General features: G+C 46.7%; 1 protein-coding gene across 1 annotated transcript in view; it reads right to left on the reverse strand.

The window, feature by feature from the left end:
* Nucleotides 1–25,459, reverse strand: part of DHTKD1 (dehydrogenase E1 and transketolase domain containing 1) — a 1,474,452-nt gene that overhangs the window by 94,323 nt on the left and 1,354,670 nt on the right. Inside the window, exon 15 of the mRNA XM_086919908.1 lies at nucleotides 25,230–25,399. Coding sequence (XP_086776034.1) covers nucleotides 25,230–25,399 — 170 coding nt within the window. The remainder of the gene's footprint in view (nucleotides 1–25,229; nucleotides 25,400–25,459) is intronic.

Below are 25,459 nucleotides of genomic sequence, written 5' to 3' on the forward strand. Positions count from 1 at the left end.
GTATATATATATATATATATATATATATATATATATACATATACATATATATATATATATATGTGTGTATGTATATATAGATATATATATATACATATAGATAGATAGTTGTAGGACGGCACAACTAAAGGAAATACTTTGAATGCCATTACAACGCATTTTGTACCCCTCATTGTTTTAGAAGGCATATGTTTTTGTTTGTTTGTTTCGTAACACATGCTTCTTAACAAAAAATTAGAGGGGCCCCTTTACCACCAAAGGAGTAGGGCAACAAATAGACCTCAGTCAAGACAGAAATCCCCTTTGGGTATCCTAATACAGCAAATCACATACACATTCTGTCATTTACTCAAATCACCAGAACATAACACCACCACCATCAAAGGCCAATTGCTTATGAAAATATACATATGTTTTATTAAATGTTAATAACCATTGACTCCTATGGGGAGAAAAACGTCTCCGACAACAGAGCACATTATAAATATCTTGTGTAGTTACTGTGAGTAGAGAGACTCCTTAACTGTGAAGCAGGTTTATTTTATTTACAGTTGCTTTCTTCAACTCTAACATATTATGCTGTTGGACAATTCTTAAAGATGGCTGTTCAAATACAGTCTACTGAAAGTAATCAGATGGTGATTTATTATGTGAATCTCACACTTAAAAAACACCTGTGGAGGAGGATTATTTTCCTCATGTATTATTTGATTGTCACTATTATTATTTTTTTCCCTTTTAGGGCCTGTATTTCCCTTTCTGTAAACTACATGCACTAACTGATTAATCAGTAAATACATATGATTAAATCAAGTACACATTCTTTTCATATTGGTCTTTTCCTGTAGATATGATGATCATGGTCCCATCAATAAATATGTGATATTTAATCATTAATGCTGATCATTTTATGTCTAATCCTTATGAAATCACAAAGTTTCTGGAAGGTGGATGATTACATGTTTCATGTTGTTGTCTTTCTAAAGGAACACCGCCTAGTAGAGTAACAAGCATTTGCAATGCAACGGTCTCTGCTTTAGTTAAGCTTAAGCAATTCTGTTTGTAATTAGGTCGTTTTTTAGCTTTGCTTTTATTAGTGTCTTTCAAACTTTCATGTACATAACATGCATATGTATGCATATATGTATATGTATGCATGCATTTATATTTGTATTTATATAGATATGCAGATCATATATATGTGTATATATGTTTATATATGTATGTATATATATATACACATATATAAATGCATACGTGTATATATATATATATATATATATATATATATATATATATATATATATATATATATATATGCATATGTGTGCGAGTAGAGAGGTAGAGAGTAGAGAGTAGTAGAGAGCGAGGCAGAGAGAGAGGTAGAGCGAGAGGTAGCGCGAGAGGTAGAGAGGTAAGAGGTACAGAGTGAGTAGTAGAGTAGAGTGAGTAGTAGAGAGTGAGTAGTAGAGTAGTAGCGAGTGAGTAGTAGAGAGTAGTAAAGAGAGGGTAGTAGTGAGTAGTAGAGAATTAGTAGAGAGTAGTAGTGAGTAGTAGAGAATGAGTAGCAGAGTAGCAGAGAGTAGTAGTGAGTAATAGAGAGTGAGTAGAGAGTAGTAGAGTGAGTAGTAGAGAGTAGTAGAGTGAGAAGTAGAGAGTAGTAGAGAGTGAGTATTGGAGAGAGTAGTAGAGAATGAGTAGAGAGTAGTAGTGAGTAGTAGAGAATGAGCAAAGAGTAGTAGAGAGTAGTATATAGTAGTAGAAAGTGAGTAGTAGAGAGTAAGTAGTAGAGAGTGAAGTAGAGAGTGAGTAGTAGAGAATAGAGTAGTATAGAGTAGTAGAGAGTAGTAGTGATTAGAGAGGAGTAGTAGAGAGAGTAGTAGAGAGTAGTAGAGTGAGAAGAGTGTAGTAGAGTGTAGTAGAGATACACACAGGGGCTCACAAGCACAGGACGGGGCCATACTCACAGGAGGGGCTTCACACACACAGGAGGGGCGTCACACGCACAGAAGGGGCTTCACACGCACAAAAACTGTCATCTGCACAGGAGATACTCAGATGCGCATGAGGGGTCATATGCAGAAGAAGTTCATGCGCACAGGAGGGGAAAATGTCCCCATCTCCTACTTCATCCCTGTAATAGGGGCCACATTGTGCATTCTGTGGAGGGTGCTTGGGGGAGGTCACACACAGGATGGAGTTCGAACACACAGAAGGGGTGACATGTGCACACCTCCTACCTGATCCCACCAGTAGGTGTCAGATTGTGAACCTTGCAGGTTACAAGTCAGGTTACGGACTTAACCTGACGTGTAAGACTTGGTTACTGTCTTGGTAACTTGACTTGTAAGTCAGGTTACTGTCTTACATTAGTGCGGCTCTGCAGCACAGCCTATTCCCACCTCCAGAGGTTACCTACCACTGGCATCAACCCACCATGCTATCTTAATCTCCACGCAGATAGGAGGCGGACTGAGGGACGATCGGAGTTCTGCCCTGGGTCGCCCGCCCCACACTGCACAGACACTGCTCTGGCTGGTGTGCGTGCGGCAGCTGCCCTGGAAAACCCCGCTGGCTGCAGTCCACACAGGACTCCGCCTGGCACCAGGCCCGCGCACAACAAAGCAAACACATGCACGGCTCTGCCCTTCCAGGCGGCAGATGGAGATCGGTATTACTGTGGCGAAAAAGGCTGTGTTATCAGTTTGAAAAGGAACCCTGTGCGCTTGGTCATAAGGTGCGAAAAATAAAAAGGGGGGGTCTTCTTAGGATGCAAATTTTACGCAGGCGCACGCTGCGTCACAAGCTCCCAGAGTAAGACACGTGCACGTGTTTCCAGAGAGTGGAAAGCAAGCCTCAAATACAATAATGTACAAAAACCATTGTTGGGGAGGGGGGGGGGGCGTGGCTAGCGTTCAGCCAAGATGACCGCAACCTAGCGAAGCTCTGTGACCGAAGAGCCCTCTTCCAGAAAATCCGATCACTTATCCGACTAACTGCAGTTGCCATACCACAGAATCTGAAGCGGGATATCCTCCGGTACTCATCGAACTAAGCCGTGTCACTGTACCTTCAAAATCCGTGAAACTGCACCGAAGTACAGATTGAGGCCTGTTTTGGCGCCAGGAGCCGGGGACTGAAGCAGCGGCAGGACCGGCAGGACTCGGAGCCTAATTTGGAGACCACTACACTGACGCAGGCTGGCACCAGCTGAAACGCGCGGCTCTGTGGCGCACGTACGCGGATGCAAAGATCCGACAGTCACGGAGCGGAACCGCACAAGAAAATATAAGGCGGGAGACAACAGAACACCCTGGTGAGTGCCGGTGGGGAACGGAAGGCCTCCGCTGGTCGGGAGTCCCGCGTTGGTGACGCCATCACGTCCCAAGTCAGACATCGGGAATCTGAAGCACGGTCCTACGGACCCCTGCGGCTGCAAGGCAAAACGAACACAATTTACAATCGTAGCGGCACCCAAACAGCAAGACCGGTATCGAAGCACAGCAGCCCCCCGGGCGTGATTGAGAGACGACTGGATTCCTCTTGGGGGCTCGCTTTCAAAAACCAACGGCAGCAATGAGCAGAAAGTAAATACCGACCCGGTGAGTGCGGGCGAAGCGATTGTGATACACCCAGTCGGGCTCGGGGTGCTAGATAAACGGAGACATTAAACAGCGCAAACATAACTGATTGCACATGACCCCCCCCGACTACAGGACCTCCCGTAACGCTACACTGCAAGCTTCTGAAGTGAAGGACATACCGAGAAAACTGTGGAGTTACTCCCCACGGCTCTGTAATTCACCCAGCGCACTATAACTTTTGACAGCCATCATGAGTGGGAGGGGGCTGAAAGGGCAACAGGCCCCAAAACTGGATAAATATGCGTTTCGCAAGGATCCCCCGGACGACACAAGAGGTGAAACGCCGCGAACGCCACCCCAGAAAACCGGTGGGCCCAATAACGCCGAGAAAGTTACCCAGCAAGACGTAATGGCAGCACTGAAAACAATGCAAACCTCCATGGGTACGATATCTACGGACATCTCCTTGATGAGAGCAGACTTTGCGAAAATGTCAGACCGACTCACAGAGGTGGAAAAAACAACTACAGGACTCATAGGAGACACTGCAGACCTACAACGTAAAGTACAAAAACTTACGCCATGCTGAAAGCTAAACTTGACGATCAGGAAGGCCGCTCACGGCGCAACAACGTGCGCCTTATAGGTGTACCAGAAACGGTGGGGGGCCCAGCCCTAGATCTCTACGTAGAAGACCTCATCCATAATCGACTTCAGCAAAAAGGACTGTCAAATTATTTCTCGGTGGAACGGGCCCATCGAGTGCCGGGAGGAAAGCCTAAACCGGGGGCGCCACCACGCCCCATCTTGGCGCGAATCTTTAACTTCAGAGATCGTGACGCTATTTTACAGGCTGCACGCGTCCCCCCGCCGATAAGAATCGACAACTCAGAAATCAATCTCTATCCCGATTACACTGCAGCGGTGGCACAACAACGACATAGCTTCATTGATATAAAGAAAGAACTCCGAGCTCGAGAACTTAAGTACTCAATGATTTTCCCTGCAAAACTATGTGTGGAATCGGAAGGGAAAACATGTTTTTTCGAATCGCCGAGGGAAACACAGGACTGGCTGGAAGGCTGGAGACCGGCTAGAGGACCCAAGAACCGAGGCACGCAGCGACACAATGGAGGTGGAAGCCCGTAAGCACGCGATGAGACCAAATAGAAATACGCCTTCGCACTACAGACAATGTTGAGGATACCCTGAAACAGGAAACCGGGGGCTATCGCCCTGAGTTCAGTGGCCACATCTATGATCTATGCCCAAGGCAGGCCACAACAATATAGAAATGGGACAGTCACTAACCCACAGCCGCGGACGATCAGCCGAGATGGGATGCAGATCGAGGGAAGGGACTCCTGAAGGTAGGACATGTTGATCTCAACGGCACTGTGCAGACAGTCTGGAAAGGGGGGGCTCAAAGACGGACACAGAAGTCTCACCCCCACGAACAATACACTTGAGTTGGGACACTAAGCACTCTGCTCCGTTGGGGAGGTGGAAGGTTCTTAGTCCGCCGGGCAGGGAGGCAGGGAGGGGGGTTTAGGTTTTGAACGTCCTGATTTTTCAGATCGGGGGGAAGGGAATCCTGAAGGTGGGACATGTTGATCTCAACGGCACTGTGCAGACAGTCTGGAAAGGGGGGCTCGAAGACGGACACAGAAGTCTCACCCCCACGAACAATACACTTGAGTTGGGACACTAAGCACTCTGCTCCGTTGGGGAGGTGGAAGGTTCTTAGTCCACCGGGCAAGGAGGCAGGGTGGGGGGTAATGGATTTAACTACCAGACGTTTAGTACGGGTCTGGTTTCTGTTGTTTGTTAGTGACTTTCTCCATTATCACTCATGCTGGATTAGTTGGATACTACCTCCGCATACGCACACACTATTATTGATACATCGACCTTTGCCACAATACTTGCTGGTCACTGCATGGCTCATATGGTTCCCTTCGACCATTGGGGCGGTTGGGATACACTACAACATAAGGCATTATGATAGACAATGAAATGCGGGGCCACAATTCCCAATTGCCGCAACTGGTTCCCCCCCCCTTACACTCATCTCCTGGAATGTGAATGGATTAGGGCACCAAATTAAGAGAGGGCTGGTTCTACAGTACTTGGAATGGCGAAACCCTACAGTAGTCCTGCTCCAAGAAACGCACTTAATGGGGACGGCCAGCAAAGCACTGAACCGATGGGGATTCAAAATGGCGGCCCATGCAGAATTCTCCTCAGGATCACGCGGGGTGGGCATCCTGATACACAGAAGCTCGACATTAATACTCAAACGTACATGGGCAGACGATCAGGGACGCTTCACCGCGATAGCTTGTCAGTGGGAAGGCCGCCATTACAATATGGTCTCGGTGTACATACCCCCAACACTGCATCAGGGAGCACTCCAAGACCTGGGGAAACTACTGCTTGAGCTCCCGGAGGGAGAGCTAATTATAGGGGGAGACTTTAATGGGGTAATTGATGCAACCATAGATCGTAATCCTCCCAGAGAACCGACCAGGCCCACACAAGCCTTCAAGGAGTTTATAGAGGCCATCGGTCTGATAGACGCATGGAGGCTCAAACACCCAGGGAACCGTCAATATACATTCGCTCCGGAGCGCACAACAGTCTCTCTCGTATAGATTACATATTGACACAGTCGGTACCCCCAGAGAAGATAACGGCCATAGACCATTTGCCAAGAGGAATATCGGACCACTCCCCGATCCAACTCACTTACACCACACATCTCCTCAGGAGACGTAGGATATGCCCTATATCCCCAGGCTATCTGCAGAATCATACAATAGTTAAAGCATTACAGACTTCCACGGATAATTATTTTGAAGAAAATCTGGACTCGGTAACTTCTCCCTCCATTCTATGGGAGGCATACAAAACAGTCATTAGGGGGCAGGCTATATCTACGATCACTAGGCACAAGAGGGAGTAGAGGGAACACCACGATTCGCTTGAGAGTGCAGTGCATGAGGCAGAGACGGCACACACACTAGACCCCACTACCAACACAGCCCATACTCTGAGACTGGCGACCCAAGAATACAAGGCATACGTTGAAGACGTGGCAAGGATTAAACACACGGGCACAATACATGGGATCTAGGAATTAGGAGATAAAACAGGGAAAATGCTAGCCTGGATAGAGAAGAAGGAGAGGGCGGACAGATGGATAGCCCAGATCACACGGGAGGATGGTTCCACCACCACAGAACCCACTAACATAGTAGACGACCTGGCCGCATATTATGAAGAAATATACACTTCACGGGACACAGTGACAGAAGAGGAATGTCTGAGGTTCCTCGACAACATACCATTGATCACGCTTTCGGCAGAAGATGCACAAACGCTAGAGGACGATTAAACGACAGCCGAAATTGAAAAAGCACTGGCTGCCCTCAACACCGGGAAGGCGCTTGGTCCAAATGGCCTACCAGTGGAACTCTATAAAAAACTAGCGCAAAAGCTTCTCGCACACATGCTCCCCATGTATAACGACTGTTTGGCGCAGGGTACAATGTCCCCAGACCAAAGATTGGCCACTATCGTAGCAATTCATAAACTGGGCAAGCCCCCGGATCAGGTATCTTCCTACCGCCCGATATCCTGGATGAATGCGGATGCGAAAGTCCTGGCGAAACTGTTGGCCCCCCGTTTACAGCCCCACCTCTCGACGCTGGTCCATCCGGACCAGTCCGGGTTCATGCCAGGGCACAACACCTCCCTTAATCTCAGTCGTCTACATGGGGTGCTTTAACGTATCCCACTACTGCAGGAAGACGCAGTCATCCTCTCACTAGACGCCACTATGGCGTTCGACCTTGTAGAGTGGTCCTTTCTATTTGCAGTGCTACAGAAAATGGGTTTTGGACCTAAATTCTGCAGTTGGATCCGACTTTTATACACGGCACCGGTGGCCCAAGTAATAGCTAATGGTCATATCTCTAGGGAGTTCGCGTTGCGACGCGGGACTCGACAGGGGTGCCCCTTATCCCTGCTTCTATTTGCGCTTATTCTGGATCCATTGGCAGCGAGAGTACGAACGGACACGTTGATTCGCGGAATTACGTGGGGGGAGGGCTGGAAAGACCGCATTTCACTTTATGCGGATGACGTGCTAATACATCTAATGTCCCCCAAAGACTCACTAATGGCACTGATGAACATGCTCGTATCATATGGCAACTTCTCAGGTTACACCATAAACTGGACGAAATCCCTAATATATGTCCTCCATGGTCAAACTCCACCTCTGCCCCCGAGATGTACGTTACAAACAGCGTCCAGAGTTTTTAAATACTTAGGCATCTACGTCACCCCGCAGGAATCTATGTTCATGGAAGAAAACTTAATGTAGCCCCTACAAAGGCTCAGATCGGATGTCTCGCACTGGAGGTCCCTTTCGCTAACGCTCTTGGGCAGGGCAGCGCTCTTTAAAATGCTTGCGCTCCCAAGGTTCCTCTATGCACTCCATAACACCCCATTCCCGGTCCCACTCTCCTACTTTAAAGCGATTGAAGCAGAGGTCTCCTCTCTGCTATGGGACGGAAAACCAGCCCGAATAGCGCACACCAAACTGATCCGTAGTTGGTACGATGGGGGTATAGCTCTACAAAGTATCAATCTGTACTATTGGGCTGCACAATTGATGACAGTGAATCAATGGCTTCACTCCCCACACCACGAACCGGCCTACAGACTTGACAGACAGATACTGCCAGTCGAGCATCTGATGAAGGCCCTCTACACAAACAAACGGCGTCATACACTCTTGGGTCCCACTGCCCACCCGGTCAAAATTTGGCATGCAGCGCAGAGGGCCCTTGGGTGGGAGGGAGTACTTACACTGGCCACCCCACTCTGGGACACACGCCGCCTAGGTACACTAGCTAACACCAAGGGATTCAGGCAAAGGGACCTCATCGACATCACAAAGATAGGGGACCTGTGGATTAGGGGAGAAATAATATCATTTGGAGCCCTGCAAAAAAAATATGGAATGTCTGACACAGAGAGATACCGTTACATGCAAATTAGACACGCACTGCAGAGTGCAATCCCAGCAGGCATAACACTGCCGAATCCTCTGCCCTGGAGGACAGGCTTCTCACGGATTGCCTGGACAAGAAGGCTATCTCACAAACTTATCGTAAACTAGTGAATAATCTTCCAGACCCTATGGTGGTGCTCCACAGTGTGGTAAAATAAATATTACCTATGCGGAATTTCTATGCGGTAAAGTTCAATAAAATAACTCAATCGTAAATGAGAGGCAGAGTCCGTGGCATCTGAGTTTATAAGGGTTTTATTCAATAAAATGGAATTGGTTCGAACCAGGTATCATGTTCCATCACCATTGAAGGTTCAGGAAGGGATAGACAATGCTTTATTAACAGAGTACAATATATATAGTAAATGCATACAATGGTGATGGATACAGAAGGCGTAACAGCTGAGAGAAAAGAGATAAGAACACATGTGCGTAACAGAAGGCGTGCACGAGGGCGTACACGGAGGTGTGTGCTAGAAAACGTCACATGCAAGTGTCATAGGTGGGTGGATCCACAGAGGAATCCTGCAGTGTCAGCAGAAATATATGGCAGAGATGCGCGCGCAGCAGCATGACGTGTGATTGACGTAGAACTGGAGGGTGAAGGGGACTTGACATTTAGCTCTACATGAGGAGACAGAAGTCTGGAGTGTCAGAACAACCCGATCCCAAATCATATCTAATATCTTGTGTTTGAGGAACAGTATTATCTAGAAGGAAAGGTCTCTCGGGCAGAGGCTATTCTATACTGACTGCTGGTGCGTGCATATGTGACTACGTGTCTACGTGTAATGCGAGGGGCCATGGGCCTACCATGGTAACGGGAGCAATGAATTACTTGCACGGAGACAGAAAGGCCGGGCCCTTTGCTCTGCAGCTGGGGGGATGTTTACCTAAAACTCTAGACAGGAATGTATTTTCGAGGAACGGAGCAGATAACTTGGAGGCTGAATTGTCTTGGCAGGCAAGCAGGCCGAGCCGGGCACCGCTCGCCGCACAGGGAGTAAGGCAAGGGTCACGGATGCAGAGGCAGGCTGCAGCTTTCAGAGGCAGAAGGCAGAAAGGGCTCGATGGCAGAAATCAGGGCCTAGCTCACCAGAGCCAGGAAAACGTGAAAGTGCACCATGTAAAGACGGTGGCAAGGCAGGCTTAGGAACAGAATTATCGACCCATTCATGGTGGATCTGAAAGAGGACATGTTAACGTTGGACGCAAATGTATTTGCGTCTTCATAGCTGGTTGTGGAGGGAACATACATGTACTTGAAGCACGTACATGGAGCCGTTGGGGTCTACGTTAGGGGACACAATTGACCATAAAAATTCATATTACCTCATTCCCTCCTTGTCCCCTACGGACCCTTCATGATATATCAATCTTCATTAATCCATCTATTTGTTCATATAACATCATTTGCTCTTCCTTTTTCAGGCGGGATTTGGAACGTGAAATTGGATGGGGAAAGCATGACGTGGCGCACAAGCCGCAAATCGCTGGCCCACACTGTAAACATAGACAACAACTGAATACTATGAGAAGGGCTATTCCGAGGAAGGATAGGACTTTCCATCCCCAGGCTGATAATACGCTCCAGAACCAACCGGACCAAGTCCAGGTGCCTGGATTCTGGTGTATCTGACTTGCAATCTTGTGGAGACGGGTTATGGCTCTATATACTGATGGTGCGTTTTCTGAAATGAAAACACAGCAACTCGATCCGATGACTCTACAAGCTCCGCCCCTATCGGCCAGGATGACGTCAAGAACGAGACGATTTTGAACAACAACAAGTCTCATAGCAGACTGTTCCTCTGTTAGGTTGCCTAGGGCGGAAGTAGTTTCATTCACTACTGCTTCAAGAGTTCTTGTTAATTTGCGTATCAGTTTGCTATTAAAAACAGCACCTAAATAGGGAAAGAAACCTTTATTGAAGTCTGTATACTGCTCCCATGCTGTTTCAGTATAGTCGACAATCGGGAGATCTCTCTGGGGTCTGTTGTGTACTAGATGGGAGTTCCTATGATAATCAGGAGGGTCTAGGAAAACAGGTGGCAGAAGGAATGCAATGTAACAGGTACCATCCCAATCTAGAGGTAAGTGTATATATGCTGTATGACCACAAATGAAATAGGAATGACGGGAAGCTTTGAATGTAGACTTGCCTTTATCACTGAATTCGATCACAGTAGTACATTTACTATGACCTAGGTGTACTGAACCATTCTTTCTGACACATAATTCACCATTGACTGGTAATACTGACATAGCAGGCAAGACTGGTTCGGCTTCGGACTGGACATTCAGAATCATGAGGTTAAGTGTAAAATTACCTAATCCATATACTTCGTTTTCTAGATCGGTCCCTGTCCTTTGTGGAAGACCCTCCTTGTCAGGGAAACATACTTTATGCAGGACTGTATTCAGATTTCCCCATACCCAATTGCCCTGGTACACTACGGAATCAGAATCTAAAGAATTCATTAAACTAAACCATGCACCACAGGAACCATTGTGTGTAAACAGGTACGGAAAGAGGGGCAGAACTCCCTTATACTTCTGATAGGGAGGGAGTCGGCCACATATCCAGCAATTGGTAGCATTGTTGGTCTGATGGGAATGATGTAACATACTAATGAATGTATTGTTGCGCAGCGCAAGTCGGTAAGATAACTCGTGCGGGGGCAATTCACTGAAAGTATGCTCGGCAGTGTCATTTGAAGAAGAATGTGCACGTGTGAAAATAGGAAAGTACATGTGTAGTAATATGCTTGCAGCAATAATCATAAGACTCAGAAAAAACATAATCAATAATGTCACAATGCAGTGACTGCGGAGAGATTTACAATATTCATGTTTCTTGATCTGTTTCTGTCTATCTCTCTCTCTATTGGGGTCTAACTTGTACATGTCAGGAACCTGTCTAACCGCTTCACCTAGGGGAGGACTTAAACAATTAAACTGTCTGACTTGCTAGACCTCAACTTTAAACGAAATTCCTGAGAAGGAGTTTTCTCTACCAGGGGGAGTTTAGTATCAGTCTCTGGAAGGGGGCAGGGCTGGGAGTCTAGTTTCGGAGGCAGTCCATAGAGTCTTTTCACGTGACTCGAGTGGAGCCAGCCCTTGCGGCCCTCCAATTTCACTGCTGTCCTTGTTGTTAATAACACGAGCTTCGGCTCCTGCCAGCGGGGCTCCAGCGGACTCCTCCTGTCGAAGTTCCTTACGAACACCAGGTCCCCCGGAACGATCTCGTGTGGCTTCACCTCGGTGTTGTCGGGAAAGGCTGCAGCTACCTGTGAACGACATGATTGTAGTGCAGACATCAAGGAAGCAAGGTAATCTGTCAGCATATTACAGTCAACATCTGTGATCTTACGAGGCAGAGGCGTCCCCCACATATTCGGTGGCCTACCAAAGACCACCTCATACGGGGATAGCCCTGTTCTTGAATGTGCTATCATTCTCATGTAAAAGAGTGCAACTGGTAAAGCTACTATCCAATCAACTCCCTTCTCTCTACATATTTTTGCAAGGCATGTTTTCAGGGTCTGATTATGTCTCTCTACGAGACCTGCTGCTTCGGGATGTCGGACACAGTGGAACTTCCACTGATAACCTAGCAGGAGTGATACCTGCTTCATGAGCTCGGACGAAAATGGCTGACCGTTATCTGAGTATACGATACGGGGCAAACCATACCTGGGGAAGAATTCACGTACCAGCTGCTTGGCAGTGGTCGGAGCAGTGTAATCTGGGACTGGATATGCTTCTGTCCAACGGGAAAGTGCACATACAACTACGAGGACATATTTGAATCCTCAACAACGTTCCATCTGGATATAATCCATCTGGAGGACTTCAAAAGGGTGATCGGGAGGATGAAATCCACCTTGCTCTACGGGAATGCCTTTACCTGGGTTGAACTGACAACAGATCATGCAAGTACGCACTTTCTGTTTTGCTGCTGCTCGTAAATGCTTATTGAACCAAAGGTTTTGAATACTGTCTAACATGGCTTTTTCTCCTAAATGTGCAGGACTATGTACTGTGTTGATGATAACTTGAACCATAGAGTCGGGGAGAAACCATGTGGCTTTCCCCTTTGTCATCCATCCCTGTTCAGTCTGGATCCCTCCTAGTTCAGTCCATTTCTTGATTTCGTCTGGTGTAGCATGTGTCTGTATATCAATTACATCTAGGGCGGGATCCCTAACTGTCATGCAATGTGTCGGTGTCGGGACTACTGTTTTTGTCAGGTCAGTTGCGTGAGTCTGAGTCTGAGCTGTATGCTTGGCTGTTCGATCTGCCAGGTCGTTACCCTGGGAAATGGTATCTGTAACTTTCGTATGTGCTTTGCACTTCATGATGGATATGGCTGTAGGCAAATGTATTGCTTCTAGCAGAGCTTGGATGAGAGGACCGTGCTGGATCTTGGCTCCGTGAGAGGTCAAGAAACCTCTTTCTCGCCAGAGTACACCGAAGTCGTGTACGACTCCAAATGCATAGCGGGAATCTGTATATATGTTAACTCTCTTATCCTTGGCTCGAATACAGGCTTGAGTCAGAGCGATGAGCTCTGCTGCTTGGGCTGACAGGGTGTCAATACGATTCGTTTCTATGACTTCAGTGTCGGTCGTGACTGCGTAGGCGGCCACTAACTCTCCTGTACTTGTTCTCATACATGAACCATCCACATAAAGTGTCAGGTCTGGATCTGGTAATGCAATGTCTGTCAGGTCTTGTCTGGGTTTCGGCGTAATGGTAATGACTTCAACACAATCATGCGCTAAGGGGTCTGTCTCACTTAATGGCAGAAGTGTAGCAGGGTTCAATGTATTGCAACGTCTGATTTCTATGTGTGGTTGAAACAATGTCAATTCATAACCTGTCAGTCGTGCTATAGTCAAGTGCTGAGTCTGTGTCCTATTCAAAAGAACTTCCACGGAATGTGCAACCTGTACCGTCAATTGGTGTCCTAACACTATGGAATCACTTTGTCTGATTGCTAGAGCTGTTGCTGCCACAGATTACAAGCACGCAGGCAGAGCCTGGGCTACTGGGTCTAATGTACTAGAAAAATAAGCACACGGTTTGTGTGAACCTGCTTGATCCTGGGTAAGTACTGACAATGCAGTACCTTCGCGTTCTGTGACAAAAAGTGTAAAAGGTTTACTGTAACATGGTGTCGCTAAAACAGGTGCTTGACATAAGGCTTTCTTTAAGTCGTCAAAAGCATGTGTATGTTCCTGAGTCCAAGGGAGGACAGTCGAAGACGCTGCCTCCTGAGTTGTCAACTGTATGAGTGGCTTTGCTAGAAATGCATACTGAGGGATCCATTGTCTACAGTAAGAAGTGAGGCCTATAAAGGCCCGTACCTCCTTTTGTGTCTTGGGTTGTGACATGTTTACAATTAACTGGATACGGTCAGGTGTTAGCTGTCTCCCCCCTTTGGACAGCAAGTGCCCAAGGTATACCACTTGCTGAACACAGAATTGCAGCTTCGAAGGAGACACCTTGTGTCCCTTGTCAGCCAGGAAATACAAAACTGTCAGTGATGCTTGTTCACATTCTGGTTCACTACGGGCAGTGATCAGTAGATCATCGACGTACTGCAGTAGGGCAGTGTTGTCAGGCATGTGAATACTGTCAAGTTGTCTTTTCAATGCTTGGCTATAGATGCTGGGGCTTTCTGTGAATCCTTGAGGTGCGCGGGCAAATTTGAAGCTTCGGCCATTTAAACAGAATCCGAAAAGATATTGGCTTTCCGGATCAATAGGTACACTAAAGAAGGCGTTCTTCAGATCAATTACAGTAAAGAACGTTGCCTCTGAGTCAATAGCTGTCAATAATGAAGAGATATCTGGAACCACAGGGTACTGCGGTACAATACATTTATTCAATTCTCGTAAATCGATCACTAATCGATAAACTGGAGGGGCATTCAGATCAGTGCGTTTAAGAATCGGAATGATAGGGGAATTACATAGATTCGAGTCGGTTTCTACAACCACTCCTTGTGCAATGAGCTCGTCAATGATTTTCAGTAAAGCCACTACAGCATCTGGTGGTAACTTGTATTGTCGGATTCGTGGTAAAACAACATCTTGTTTCAGTGTAACTCGGTATGGTGTAATGTGCATACAACCTACATCAGTGGGGCCTTGTGCCCATAAATGTGCAGGAACATTCTGTAATCTGGGATCAATATCTCTCAACACATAGTGACCCTTAAAGTCACGCAAAAACAGTCTTTTTTTTTTTTTAAAGTTTTTGAAAACCTTTATTGTGCATGAAAGAAGGACAAATACGGGCCTACAACCATCCGGCCGGCCACAAAACTTTTAAAGCACCAGTGCAAGCATTACGGCGACACAGTAGTACCCCATCATCTTAGTCAAGCAATAAAGAGTTACACATTAATTGCTGTAGTACCGTGTCCCAGAACCAGTGAAGGTTAATTTTAAAGTTTTTTTTAAGCAATCATTGAATCAAATCGTACTGTCCTGAATCGTAAGAGAAGAAGAAGCAAAAGGAAGGATCCATGCGGGAGGAGCATGACATTAGCTATAAATCACTCCACAGGATATCGACCCAACCTTCAAGTCCCTCCCAGGCAGCATGGCAGCAATTTATAGAGCCAACTAGATGACCCTTCTAACGTCCCACCCGTCGCCCGTCACCACCCAACCTCTAGTAATCTAGACATGGACCCAGACAAAAGGAAAAAATCAACAATAGGAATAAAATAAGGCACCATAGAAATAATAACTAGAAGCTAACTACTAACCCCCCACCCTACACGCATGCAGAGGCTACGGCCTGCCCCCCCCCCCCCCAGCAGTGTGTCTGTCGCCCAATAAACCCGAAATATAGCGAGAAAGAAAAGAAAGAAAAGAGAAAAAGAAAAAGGTATAACATCTAATATAGAGAGTGAGAAAAGGACACCCCAATCACCAACTCTCAAAAACAAATAGAACAGGAGGAGGATCAATTCTAGGCAATCCCGGTCCCCACCAGTCACAGATACATCTCCCACCCCAAGGTCAGGATAGCCGGCAAGCAATAAGGCAGATATAGGGGCGAGACGTCAATTAGCAGCGTTCGATTAAACTGGACATAAAATAATCCCAAACCCGGTTCAACCAGCCAAGAAGTCGATAATAAGGAAATCAGCCTAGCCCTGGCCCGAACGTGGATACACCCCCAGACATGCTCCCCGGGAGAGGCCCGCCCACTGTAGAACAAAGAAGCAACATGGCGAGAGAAAGAACGAAAGTGAAGTGGGAACACAAAATGGCCGTCGAAAGTCACCAGGAAATCCGTCGACTGTAGCAGGGAGATCCACCAAGACATCAGGATAGTATGAGTTTTTAGGCAGCAAAGTCAAAAAACACAACACAGGAGCCGTCGATAGAACCAGCAATGCCGTAGATAGGTCCCAAGGCGCACTCGATATTAAGTCCAACAACAATGTAGCACTCTCCATTAAAGGGGGAAACAAAGTATCCCGGGCGGAGTTGTCAGGCGGGCGGTCTTGGACGCCAACAAAGTCGGAAGCGGGCACTGGTGACCAGCAGGCAGGAGGAAGCGCTGTATCTTCGTGGAATGTAGGTGGAGACGAGTGGCAGCTCTGCGGGATCAGCGCGGTACACTCCCGCCGTAGCGCAGACGCCATGTCGTCCAGCTTGCCTCCCAATCTTCCGTAGCTATGGCACATATCCGCACGGAGGTCACACAGGGCGGACAGAACAGTGTCAAGGGAAAGTGTGGGCTGTAGCCCCTGCCTCTCGCTTCCCTGGGGAGTCTCCAGAAACTCGGACCCCACCTCAGGCGGGGCAATACAGGCCACTGGCGGGATCGGGCACTCTCCCCCATCACACAAAGCGCCAAGCAAAGCCATTATGGCGGGACTCCGGGGTAATCACAGGATAGACGAAGTACCAGCGTTTGCCCATTCAATGCTGGAGGAGCACTGTATACCGTGCCAGTGAGGCACACATTGCAGGATAGGCGCCCTGTGGCAGACCCGGGTGGAGAGGCATGGGGCAGGCAATCCTGGTCAAACAAATATGGCCGAGCAAGCCTCTCCCCGTACCGTCTGCCGCCAACAAAGGAGCCGGTCCGGAGGGGTGCTGCAGCGTTGCAAGCGTTTCCTTCTCCCCGCCCGCTTCAAGTCGCTTCAGGTGGCTTACAACAGAGAGCGCGTCGCGGGGATCTCACCGGTGGGCCAGCAGCTGGCGCTGATCGAGCACTCCGGCCGTCAGCAGTTCTCCGGGGCACGGCAGGAAGAGACCGTGCAAGCGGGGTCCAGGGCTGCAGGCTGTTCCTCGGCTATCTCCGGCCCCCGGGCAGGTCGAGAGTCCGGGGAAACATCGCCGAGATCAGCGTCGCGCCGCACACAATCTACCGCCAATTTACACCAGGATCTGTGTCAGGATGTCGGTGCGGCGCTGAAAGGCTGGCGGAGCCGGGAGCCTACAGGTCTGCTCCAGTCGCCATCTTGGCTCCTCCTCGCAAAAACAGTCTTACTCCTTCCGGAGAACAACAAATTACAGCTCCTAGAGCTTTCAGCGTCTTGATACCTAATAAGTTTTCTGGGCATGATTTCGTGAGCAATAAATCTGTAGTGCGAGACAACGGACCAACTAAAAGGGGAACTGGTTTCGATACTTCATTTACAATAGGCTTTCCTGAAAATCCAAGGGAAACATTCTGTGAGCCTGAGAGGGGTGCCCCTGGAACCTCGTCGTGACTGATTGTTGTCCTGCTTGCCCCTGTGTCAATCAAAAACTTTCTATCCTTTCCTAATACCTGACTATGTACATAAGGACCCTCTTGATCTACAGGAACCTCAATAAGAGGCAAGCCAACCTCCCTCTCTAGGCTGTTTCATGTGTATCGCTGGTAATCGGGATAATCTGTTTGAGCATATTGGTACATCTGCTGTGTTGCATGTTGTGTTGCGGCAATTGGTTGTGGCTGTGGTACCGCTACGGTCTGTACTGTCTGTTGTGGAGCATGCATAGGCTGTACATTCTGTGTAACGTGTTGTTGGACCTGGTCCTGTCTAGGAGGACGCGGTCTCTCTTTAGTTTTACCTGTAGATATATTGTGTTTCAAAACTGCACAATCGTTTACATAATGACCTGGCTGTTTACAATAGTTGCATGTCCCTTTAACAGGAGCTGCCGAATTATTCGACTGTGTCATGCCCTTTTTCTGACCGTCAGCTGGAACTGACTGAGCAACGAGCATTTTCATTTTTGTGTCTTTCATACGTCTTTGTTCGTGATCATGTTCTTCCCGAATTCTGTTCTGGTGGTACTGTAACATCTGTAACATTTGTGAAGGCGTGTTTGCTTGCCATGTGCTCTCGACTTTCAATACACGATTCTGAACTTGGGGCAGAGAATTCTCGACTAATTTGGATACAAAAAGGTGTGGGTAAGACTCGCTACTTGCTTTCAGGCCACTATTAATAATTAAACATTTCTCAAATCGGGAATAAACATCACTAGTGTCTTCATCGGATTTCTGTTTGCAGGCTGAGATTGCATCCCAGTCCTCCTTTTTAGTTGCCAATAACCTGGGCAATACTTGCACTAATAATCCTGGTAATGCTTTAGTCTTATCCCCAAGACCTAAACCTGGAGTTCGAGTCGTTTCTTCATTTTCTAATGCAGCCCAATCAATCTTTTGATCTCCCACCTCCCATTCTTTTTCTTTGAGTTTCTCGTAAATACCAGCAGGCAATAAAACCTTCAATATTTTCATAATGTCGGGATAGGTATAATCTCCCATGAGTAACATGTCTTTTATTTCACGATGGAAACCTGCTGGGTCTTTATCATGACTAGGCACTATTTTCTTCATCTCTAATAATTCCATTTTAGTTAAGGGTGTGTATACAAATACACGTGTAAGGGTGTTGTCATTATTCCTGACTGGATGTACTTCTCGTAAGGGATTTTGTCTGTCTATGTAAAACATTTTTCTTTCTGGGGGTGGAGCTGAAACAAACTGTGGATTCAGGAAGGCACTATATCTGTGTCGATGTTCTAGAATTACTTTAATTAAATCGGTACCCAGGCCTCTCCATTTATTCGTTAATAACTCTATTAGTACATCAGGTAGGGGACCTGGATCAGAATGTTGGCTCTTATACAACGTAAGGAGGTGTTGTATCATGTACATACCAGCTAGTCGTCGTTCGTCTGGGGAAAGATTAAAAAATGTTTGTGCTAATGCGTCATCATTATATCTATCGGAATTGTCAGCCCATTGTACTGCTGACCTGGCTAATTCTTGTTCATCCATGGAATTGAGTACATGATACCCCATTCGTTCTTGAAGTATTTTATCGGTAGCCTGAAATAGATGTTCAGGAGTCTTCGGATTGGATATAGCAGAATGAAAAAGTCTCTTGCTTTCTGGACGTATCATTTTATTAAAAGGTCTGCCCTTTCCTACATATGCTATCATGCCTGTATTTTCTTCTAGCTCCTCCTCCTCTGAGGATTTATTCTTGTCATTATCTGCTTCACTTTCAGCTCTCTCTCTTTCATGAAATACTGTTATTTCTTTACGGATTTTTCTGTACATGGCCTCTATACATTTCTGTTTATCATGTTTTCCGTCTGCAATATTCTGACCCCATGTAGTTAGTACCTCCATCTCTTCTTTAATTACACCAGGCCGGTCTCGTTCTCTTATGAAACAGTTTATGAGGAAACTCAAAATCATACTTTGAACGTCTACTTTCTGATGTGCCATGGCCTCGTGAATACATTCCTGACCCTCCCCAGTCTGAACAAAACAATATATCCTGTCTAGATGATTTTCCATTCCTGGAAATAGAACTAAAAAGTTTGCAGCACGTCTTATACGTATTGAGGCTAATATCATGCAACCGTCCTTGCCTGGTACTGGGTCATATCTACAGTCTGTAAGATACTCTTTAAGCTTTTCAATAGTGACTGGTTTCGGAGTACGTTGCATTGCTAGTTCTCTAATAGTTAATCGCGGTACTGGTGGCGGAGTATGGTAACCTCCTGATGCACCTCCTGTGGCGGAGGCTTGAGCATCACCTGTCTGTAAGGTCTGTGCTTGCTGTAACTGGGTTGGAACCTGGATCGTGTCAGGCCCAAATGGATTAAGCGGATTAATAGGGGGTGCAGGAAGTGGCGGAGGGGGGGTCTGCGCTTGTGGACCTGGAAGACGATCAGCGAGTGGTACATGTGGGACATTAGTATATTCGGGAGCTACGTCGTCTAAATAAGAAGAAAGGAAAATATCTGCTGCGGTCCTGTGACGTAATTTAGTCGGAACCAATGGAGGGGGCAGATCTTTCGGTATTTCCGGGGTCGCTTTAGGCAGGCCCTCGGCCAGGACTGGATACAATCCTGTCATAATGGCATTACTTCGTCTATCGTGTTGTTCCATTCTAACTCGTTCTCCTTCTTCTAGTAGTTCCTTTTCTTTGGCTTTTTCAGAATCCTCTCTACTTTTCTCTGCTTTTCTGAGTGCTTTCTCTGTCCGTCTGTGTGATTCTTTACGCCATAGTTCAATGGCATCTTTCTGTGACTGTCTGGCTTTCTTTTTCCACAACGCTTCTTCTACTCTCATGATGCACTCGGCATCCCATGTCCCTGTAGCGGGCCATCTCCGATTCTCTGCTAAATCCTTAGTGTAATCTACCCACAAATCGAGATATAATACAGCGTCTAGGCCGTGTTTGTGGTACATAAAATAACCAGGAGTGTCCCTGGGTGGGATGGGAACAGCTTCCTCGAGTATCCCTTTTCTAGTTCCTATCTGTCTCAGTTTAGTAAACAGTGGCATTTTGGACCTTGATACTTGATACTTGATACGTACTCGGACTTGAACACAACTAATACAATAAAACACAGTAATGAAGATCAAACAATCACTCATACCCCAACATTAAAACACATTAAAACATTTCAGAACGGACAATAACTTGATAGCTGAATACTTGATATACTGCTAAACAGTACAGATACACTGCTAAAACAGTGCAGACCGGGTCTGTGTACCCAAACCCGTCTTGACCGGACACAAATTAATGCACCCGTCTAGATGCATCCCCAGCAACGGTACTCACCGGGAAGCACGGAACGGAAGGCATCGGAAACTCAACACTGGACCGGACTGGACTGGACTCGACTCGTGACGTAGGTACTTCAGAACTTCGGAACTGGTGGGCCTCTGAACACCTCGGACCTTGCTCTCTCGGCTGGGCTCTGGTCGGGATCCTCCGCACTCCTCACCGCCTCGTCTGGGTGTCGATCGCAGCCTCAGTCACCTCCGTTGGCCTGAGGGAGATACAGGAAATCCTGCGGGTACGCGTAGTTGTCCGTCACGGCTGTGGCAGGGGACTAGGCCTGCAACGCACCGCCGGCGCGTAAGGTGGGGGAGGGGTCCCTATTCGGGCGCCAATTATGTGGTAAAATAAATATTACCTATGCGGAATTTCTATGCGGTAAAGTTCAATAAAATAACTCAATCGTAAATGAGAGGCAGAGTCCGTGGCATCTGAGTTTATAAGGGTTTTATTCCATAAAATGGAATTGGTTCGAACCAGGTATCATGTTCCATCACCACGAAGGTTCAGGAAGGGATAGACAATGCTTTATTAACAGAGTACAATATATATAGTAAATGCATACAATGGTGATGGATACAGAAGGCATAACAGCTGAGAGAAAAGAGATAAGAACACATGTGCGTAACAGAAGGCGTGCACGAGGGCGTACACGGAGGTGTGTGCTAGAAAACGTCACATGCAAGTGTCATAGGTGGGTGGATCCACAGAGGAATCCTGCAGTGTCAGCAGAAATATATGGCAGAGATGCGCGCGCAGCAGCATGACGTGTGATTGACGTAGAACTGGAGGGTGAAGGGGACTTGAGATTTAGCTCTACATGAGGAGACAGAAGTCTGGAGTGTCAGAACAACCCGATCCCAAATCATATCTAATATCTTGTGTTTGAGGAACAGTATTATCTAGAAGGAAAGGTCTCTCGGGCAGAGGCTATTCTATACTGACTGCTGGTGCGTGCATATGTGACTACGTGTCTACATGTAATGCGAGGGGCCATGGGCCTACCATGGTAACGGGAGCAATGAATTACTTGCACGGAGACAGAAAGGCCGGGCCCTTTGCTCTGCAGCTGGGGGGATGTTTACCTAAAACTCTAGACAGGAATGTATTTTCGAGGAACGGAGCAGATAACTTGAAGGCTGAATTGTCTTGGCAGGCAAGCAGGCCGAGCCGGGCACCGCTCGCCGCACAGGGAGTAAGGCAAGGGTCACGGATGCAGAGGCAGGCTGCAGCTTTCAGAGGCAGAAGGCAGAAAGGGCTCGATGGCAGAAATCAGGGCCTAGCTCACCAGAGCCAGGAAAACGTGAAAGTGCACCATGTAAAGACGGTGGCAAGGCATGCTTAGGAACAGAATTATCGACCCATTCATGGTGGATCTGAAAGAGGACATGTTAACGTTGGACGCAAATGTATTTGCGTCTTCATAGCTGGTTGTGGAGGGAACATACATGTACTTGAAGCACGTACATGGAGCCGTTGGGGTCTACGTTAGGGGACACAATTGACCATAAAAATTCATATTACCTCAACAGCAAGTGGGAGGTGGAAATAGGGGATATAGATGACTCCGATTGGATGAATGCTCTGGCGTCCCCCAGGGGGGCAGCCATTCCGTCACGACTGAAACTAATTCAGCTTAAGGTATTACACAGAGAATACTATTCACGCACTATGCTACACAAACTAGGTCGTACGCCTGATCCAATCTGCTTACAAGGGTGCGGGCAAAGGGGAACATACTTCCACACCATATGGGAATGTCTTAGCATACAAACTTACTGGGAGCAGGTACTAACTGAGATCTCAGAGGTGGGCGAAGCAGAGGTACGGCTAGATCCCGGGTGCTGCCTACTGAACATCTGGAAGCCTACAGACCTCAGCCTAGCGTTGCAGACATGGGCCACACTAGGATCAGCAGTTGCGATAAGGAACATTGCACTCGTCTGAGTGGCACTGCGTGTGTGAATGTGTCGCATTAAACCGGAGCAGTGCTCATGTACTGGGCGCGAACACGAGAAGGAATAAATATTAAAACCTTCCTTACACCAGAAACAACAAAAGTCTCAAACAGTTTAAAACACGTACTTTTGTTCAAAACATGTACTTTACGGTCTGAACAATTCTTGCACCAGCTCCCACGTGATGTACAGTTGGAGCAGCAAGGAGAAGTCAAGGGAGAACTTACAGAATGTAAAAAAAAATATCAAGATTGTTAGACGGAGCAATGCACAGAAGGAGCACACTGATTCATCTTTGCACACCTCCGCCCTCAGAGGCAGGGGAGACGGGTTCCATGTATGCATCCATTTTTATTAATTACTGGGAAAGGGATGCACAACACAAATGCGAGAGCGCAGCTTCTCTGCTCGAGCATATACCCCATTGCTGCAGAAGGCGCTGGGGTCACCCAGTACGTACAAAAGGCCCAGACCCCAGCTTGCGTCACCAAACTCAGAGTGGGCAGCCCAAGTATAGCCCTACAGACCCGTTACCGGAGGACAAGCGCACGCTCCTCTTTCAACTCAGTTCAAGGCTTCAGTTTTTCAACCACTTTCTCTAACGAAAATAGTTATGTTTCCTGTTCGCGTCATTTGGTACATTACAATCCTCCATGCACCCTGTGGAAGTGTGGGCACCCCACGCAGCTTCCCCAAACAGCAGAAGACCCCAGGTGGCGCTCGGGGTTACAGACATGAAACCATGAATGCAGGGGTCTGAGGTGAGGGGTCAGATGCGGAGTCTGCAAGGTCGACGGAACAAGTGATGCCCAGGGGGCCATAAAACAATGGAAGCAAATGTGAGACGTTCCAGCAGCAGAGCAGTCAAAGGACCGGGCGCCGCCAGCTCACATGCCACAAACCACCCACTGACACCTTGCATGTCGGACTCCCACCTGCACACGTTTGTGGCAACAGAACAAGAGAAGGTACAAAGGAACACCTAAGGAACCATCAAGGACAACTCAACAGCAGCGAACATGAGACAAGGGGCACAGAGAACACTAACGAGAACCTACAATATTTGGTATAATCGCGGCACCCGCGCTTTATTTGTAACATTTTAAAAGTAAAGCGCGGGTGCAGCAATTTTCCTAAAATAAAAGAAATTTCTCTTATAGAGCCGTCCCACTCGGACGGGCTCGGCATGACTTGCAGGTGTGGTAAAAGCTTTCTTATCTTATTTATGGGGTGAAACAGATGGCTCCATAAAGAAGATAAGAAAGCTTTTACGCCACCAGTAAGTCAAGTAAGCCAGTCTGAAAAGGACGGGGCTTTAAGAGAAAGAAGAACGTCACTAGGACCTCTTCTCCAATGGCTGGCCACTGTTTAGCATTAACTGTGACACCAGCCAATGGAAAAGAGTGGCGGGGCTTAACCTTATTAAATCTCGCCAGCTTGACTGCGCATGTGCGCAGTCTTTCGCAGGCCGAGACCTAAAAAGGCCATTACACCATCCATTGTGGATTGTTTATTCTTAACGTCTTCAACAACCTTCAGAAAAATCTTATAAAAGTGTGTACTGGAAGTTAGGACTTTGACAGGACCTTCACACTAGCACTATGGAACCACACAATCATGCACCCAATGCAACTGAAGGCTTCTGAAAAACAATAGGACTTAGCTACCTTTGCGACCTGAAAATAAAACGTATTGTTGTGAAATCGGATGCAAGGGTGTGACCCCCTCTTTGAAATTCAGAACAGGCTTTTTATTTGCTGATGTGCTAGAATTAGTATCGCCCTTAGAAGAGGCAAATTAGGGTGTGGTGCTATTGAATACAGAGTAATAATCTTGGAACATTTGTGGCTTTTTACACTACTCAAACTTGCTTGCTGCCGTAACGTTTATTTTCATTGGGGTTACAGTTCATATTTTGTGCACTAAATTGTGGTTTTAGTTTTAAAATAAATGTTTTGAAATGCATTTTCTAGTAATGAGTTATGCATTCATGAAAGAGGATCTGATGCTCCACTAACTGTCTCTTCTATGTTGCATGGGACTGATCAGTACCTAAAACACACCTTATGCAAATATCGCTCAGTGAATTAAGTCCACCTGTTTTTCGGATTCTGGTTGGCACATCCACAATTTCCTTGGCTTCTAGAGAACTGAACTCTGCTGCTCTCGAAAATCTAGCTAACTTATCATATTGTTCCGTGACACAATGTTTTGATTTTGTACTGTATGTGTTGCTGTATTTTTATGGTTAATATTTACCCAAATAAATCTAATGATTGATACAAAGAAGCAACTTAAGCAATTTGCATGTAGAAGAAAAACACGGAACCTTATAATAAGAATGAAACAGTAAGAAGACACTTTTACAGACAACGATCTGTTAGCAATGATACCAATATTTGCTATGGTCAAGCACAGGAGTCGGGTGCACCTTATAAATGACAACAAACTGAAGTGCAAAAATAAGACAAGCATCAACTAACCTTTGGCATGATCATATTTGTTTAACTCCAGTTGCAGAGCTTCAAGTGGAAAAGGACAAAGCTCCTCTATCCGGACAACAGCAGTGTTAGAGATTTTGTCACCCATTGACTCTCTTTGTTTAAGTATAGCATAGTAATGTTTGCCAGAACACAAAACCACTCTGGTGACCCTGTCAAATAGAAGGAGAAACAATGTTTAGTAAAGCAAAAAAACTAACATTATATTTCAG

This window comes from Lissotriton vulgaris, chromosome 1_1, assembly GCF_964263255.1.
Source record: "Lissotriton vulgaris chromosome 1_1, aLisVul1.2, whole genome shotgun sequence".
In the NCBI taxonomy this organism is placed as follows: Eukaryota; Metazoa; Chordata; class Amphibia; order Caudata; family Salamandridae; genus Lissotriton; species Lissotriton vulgaris.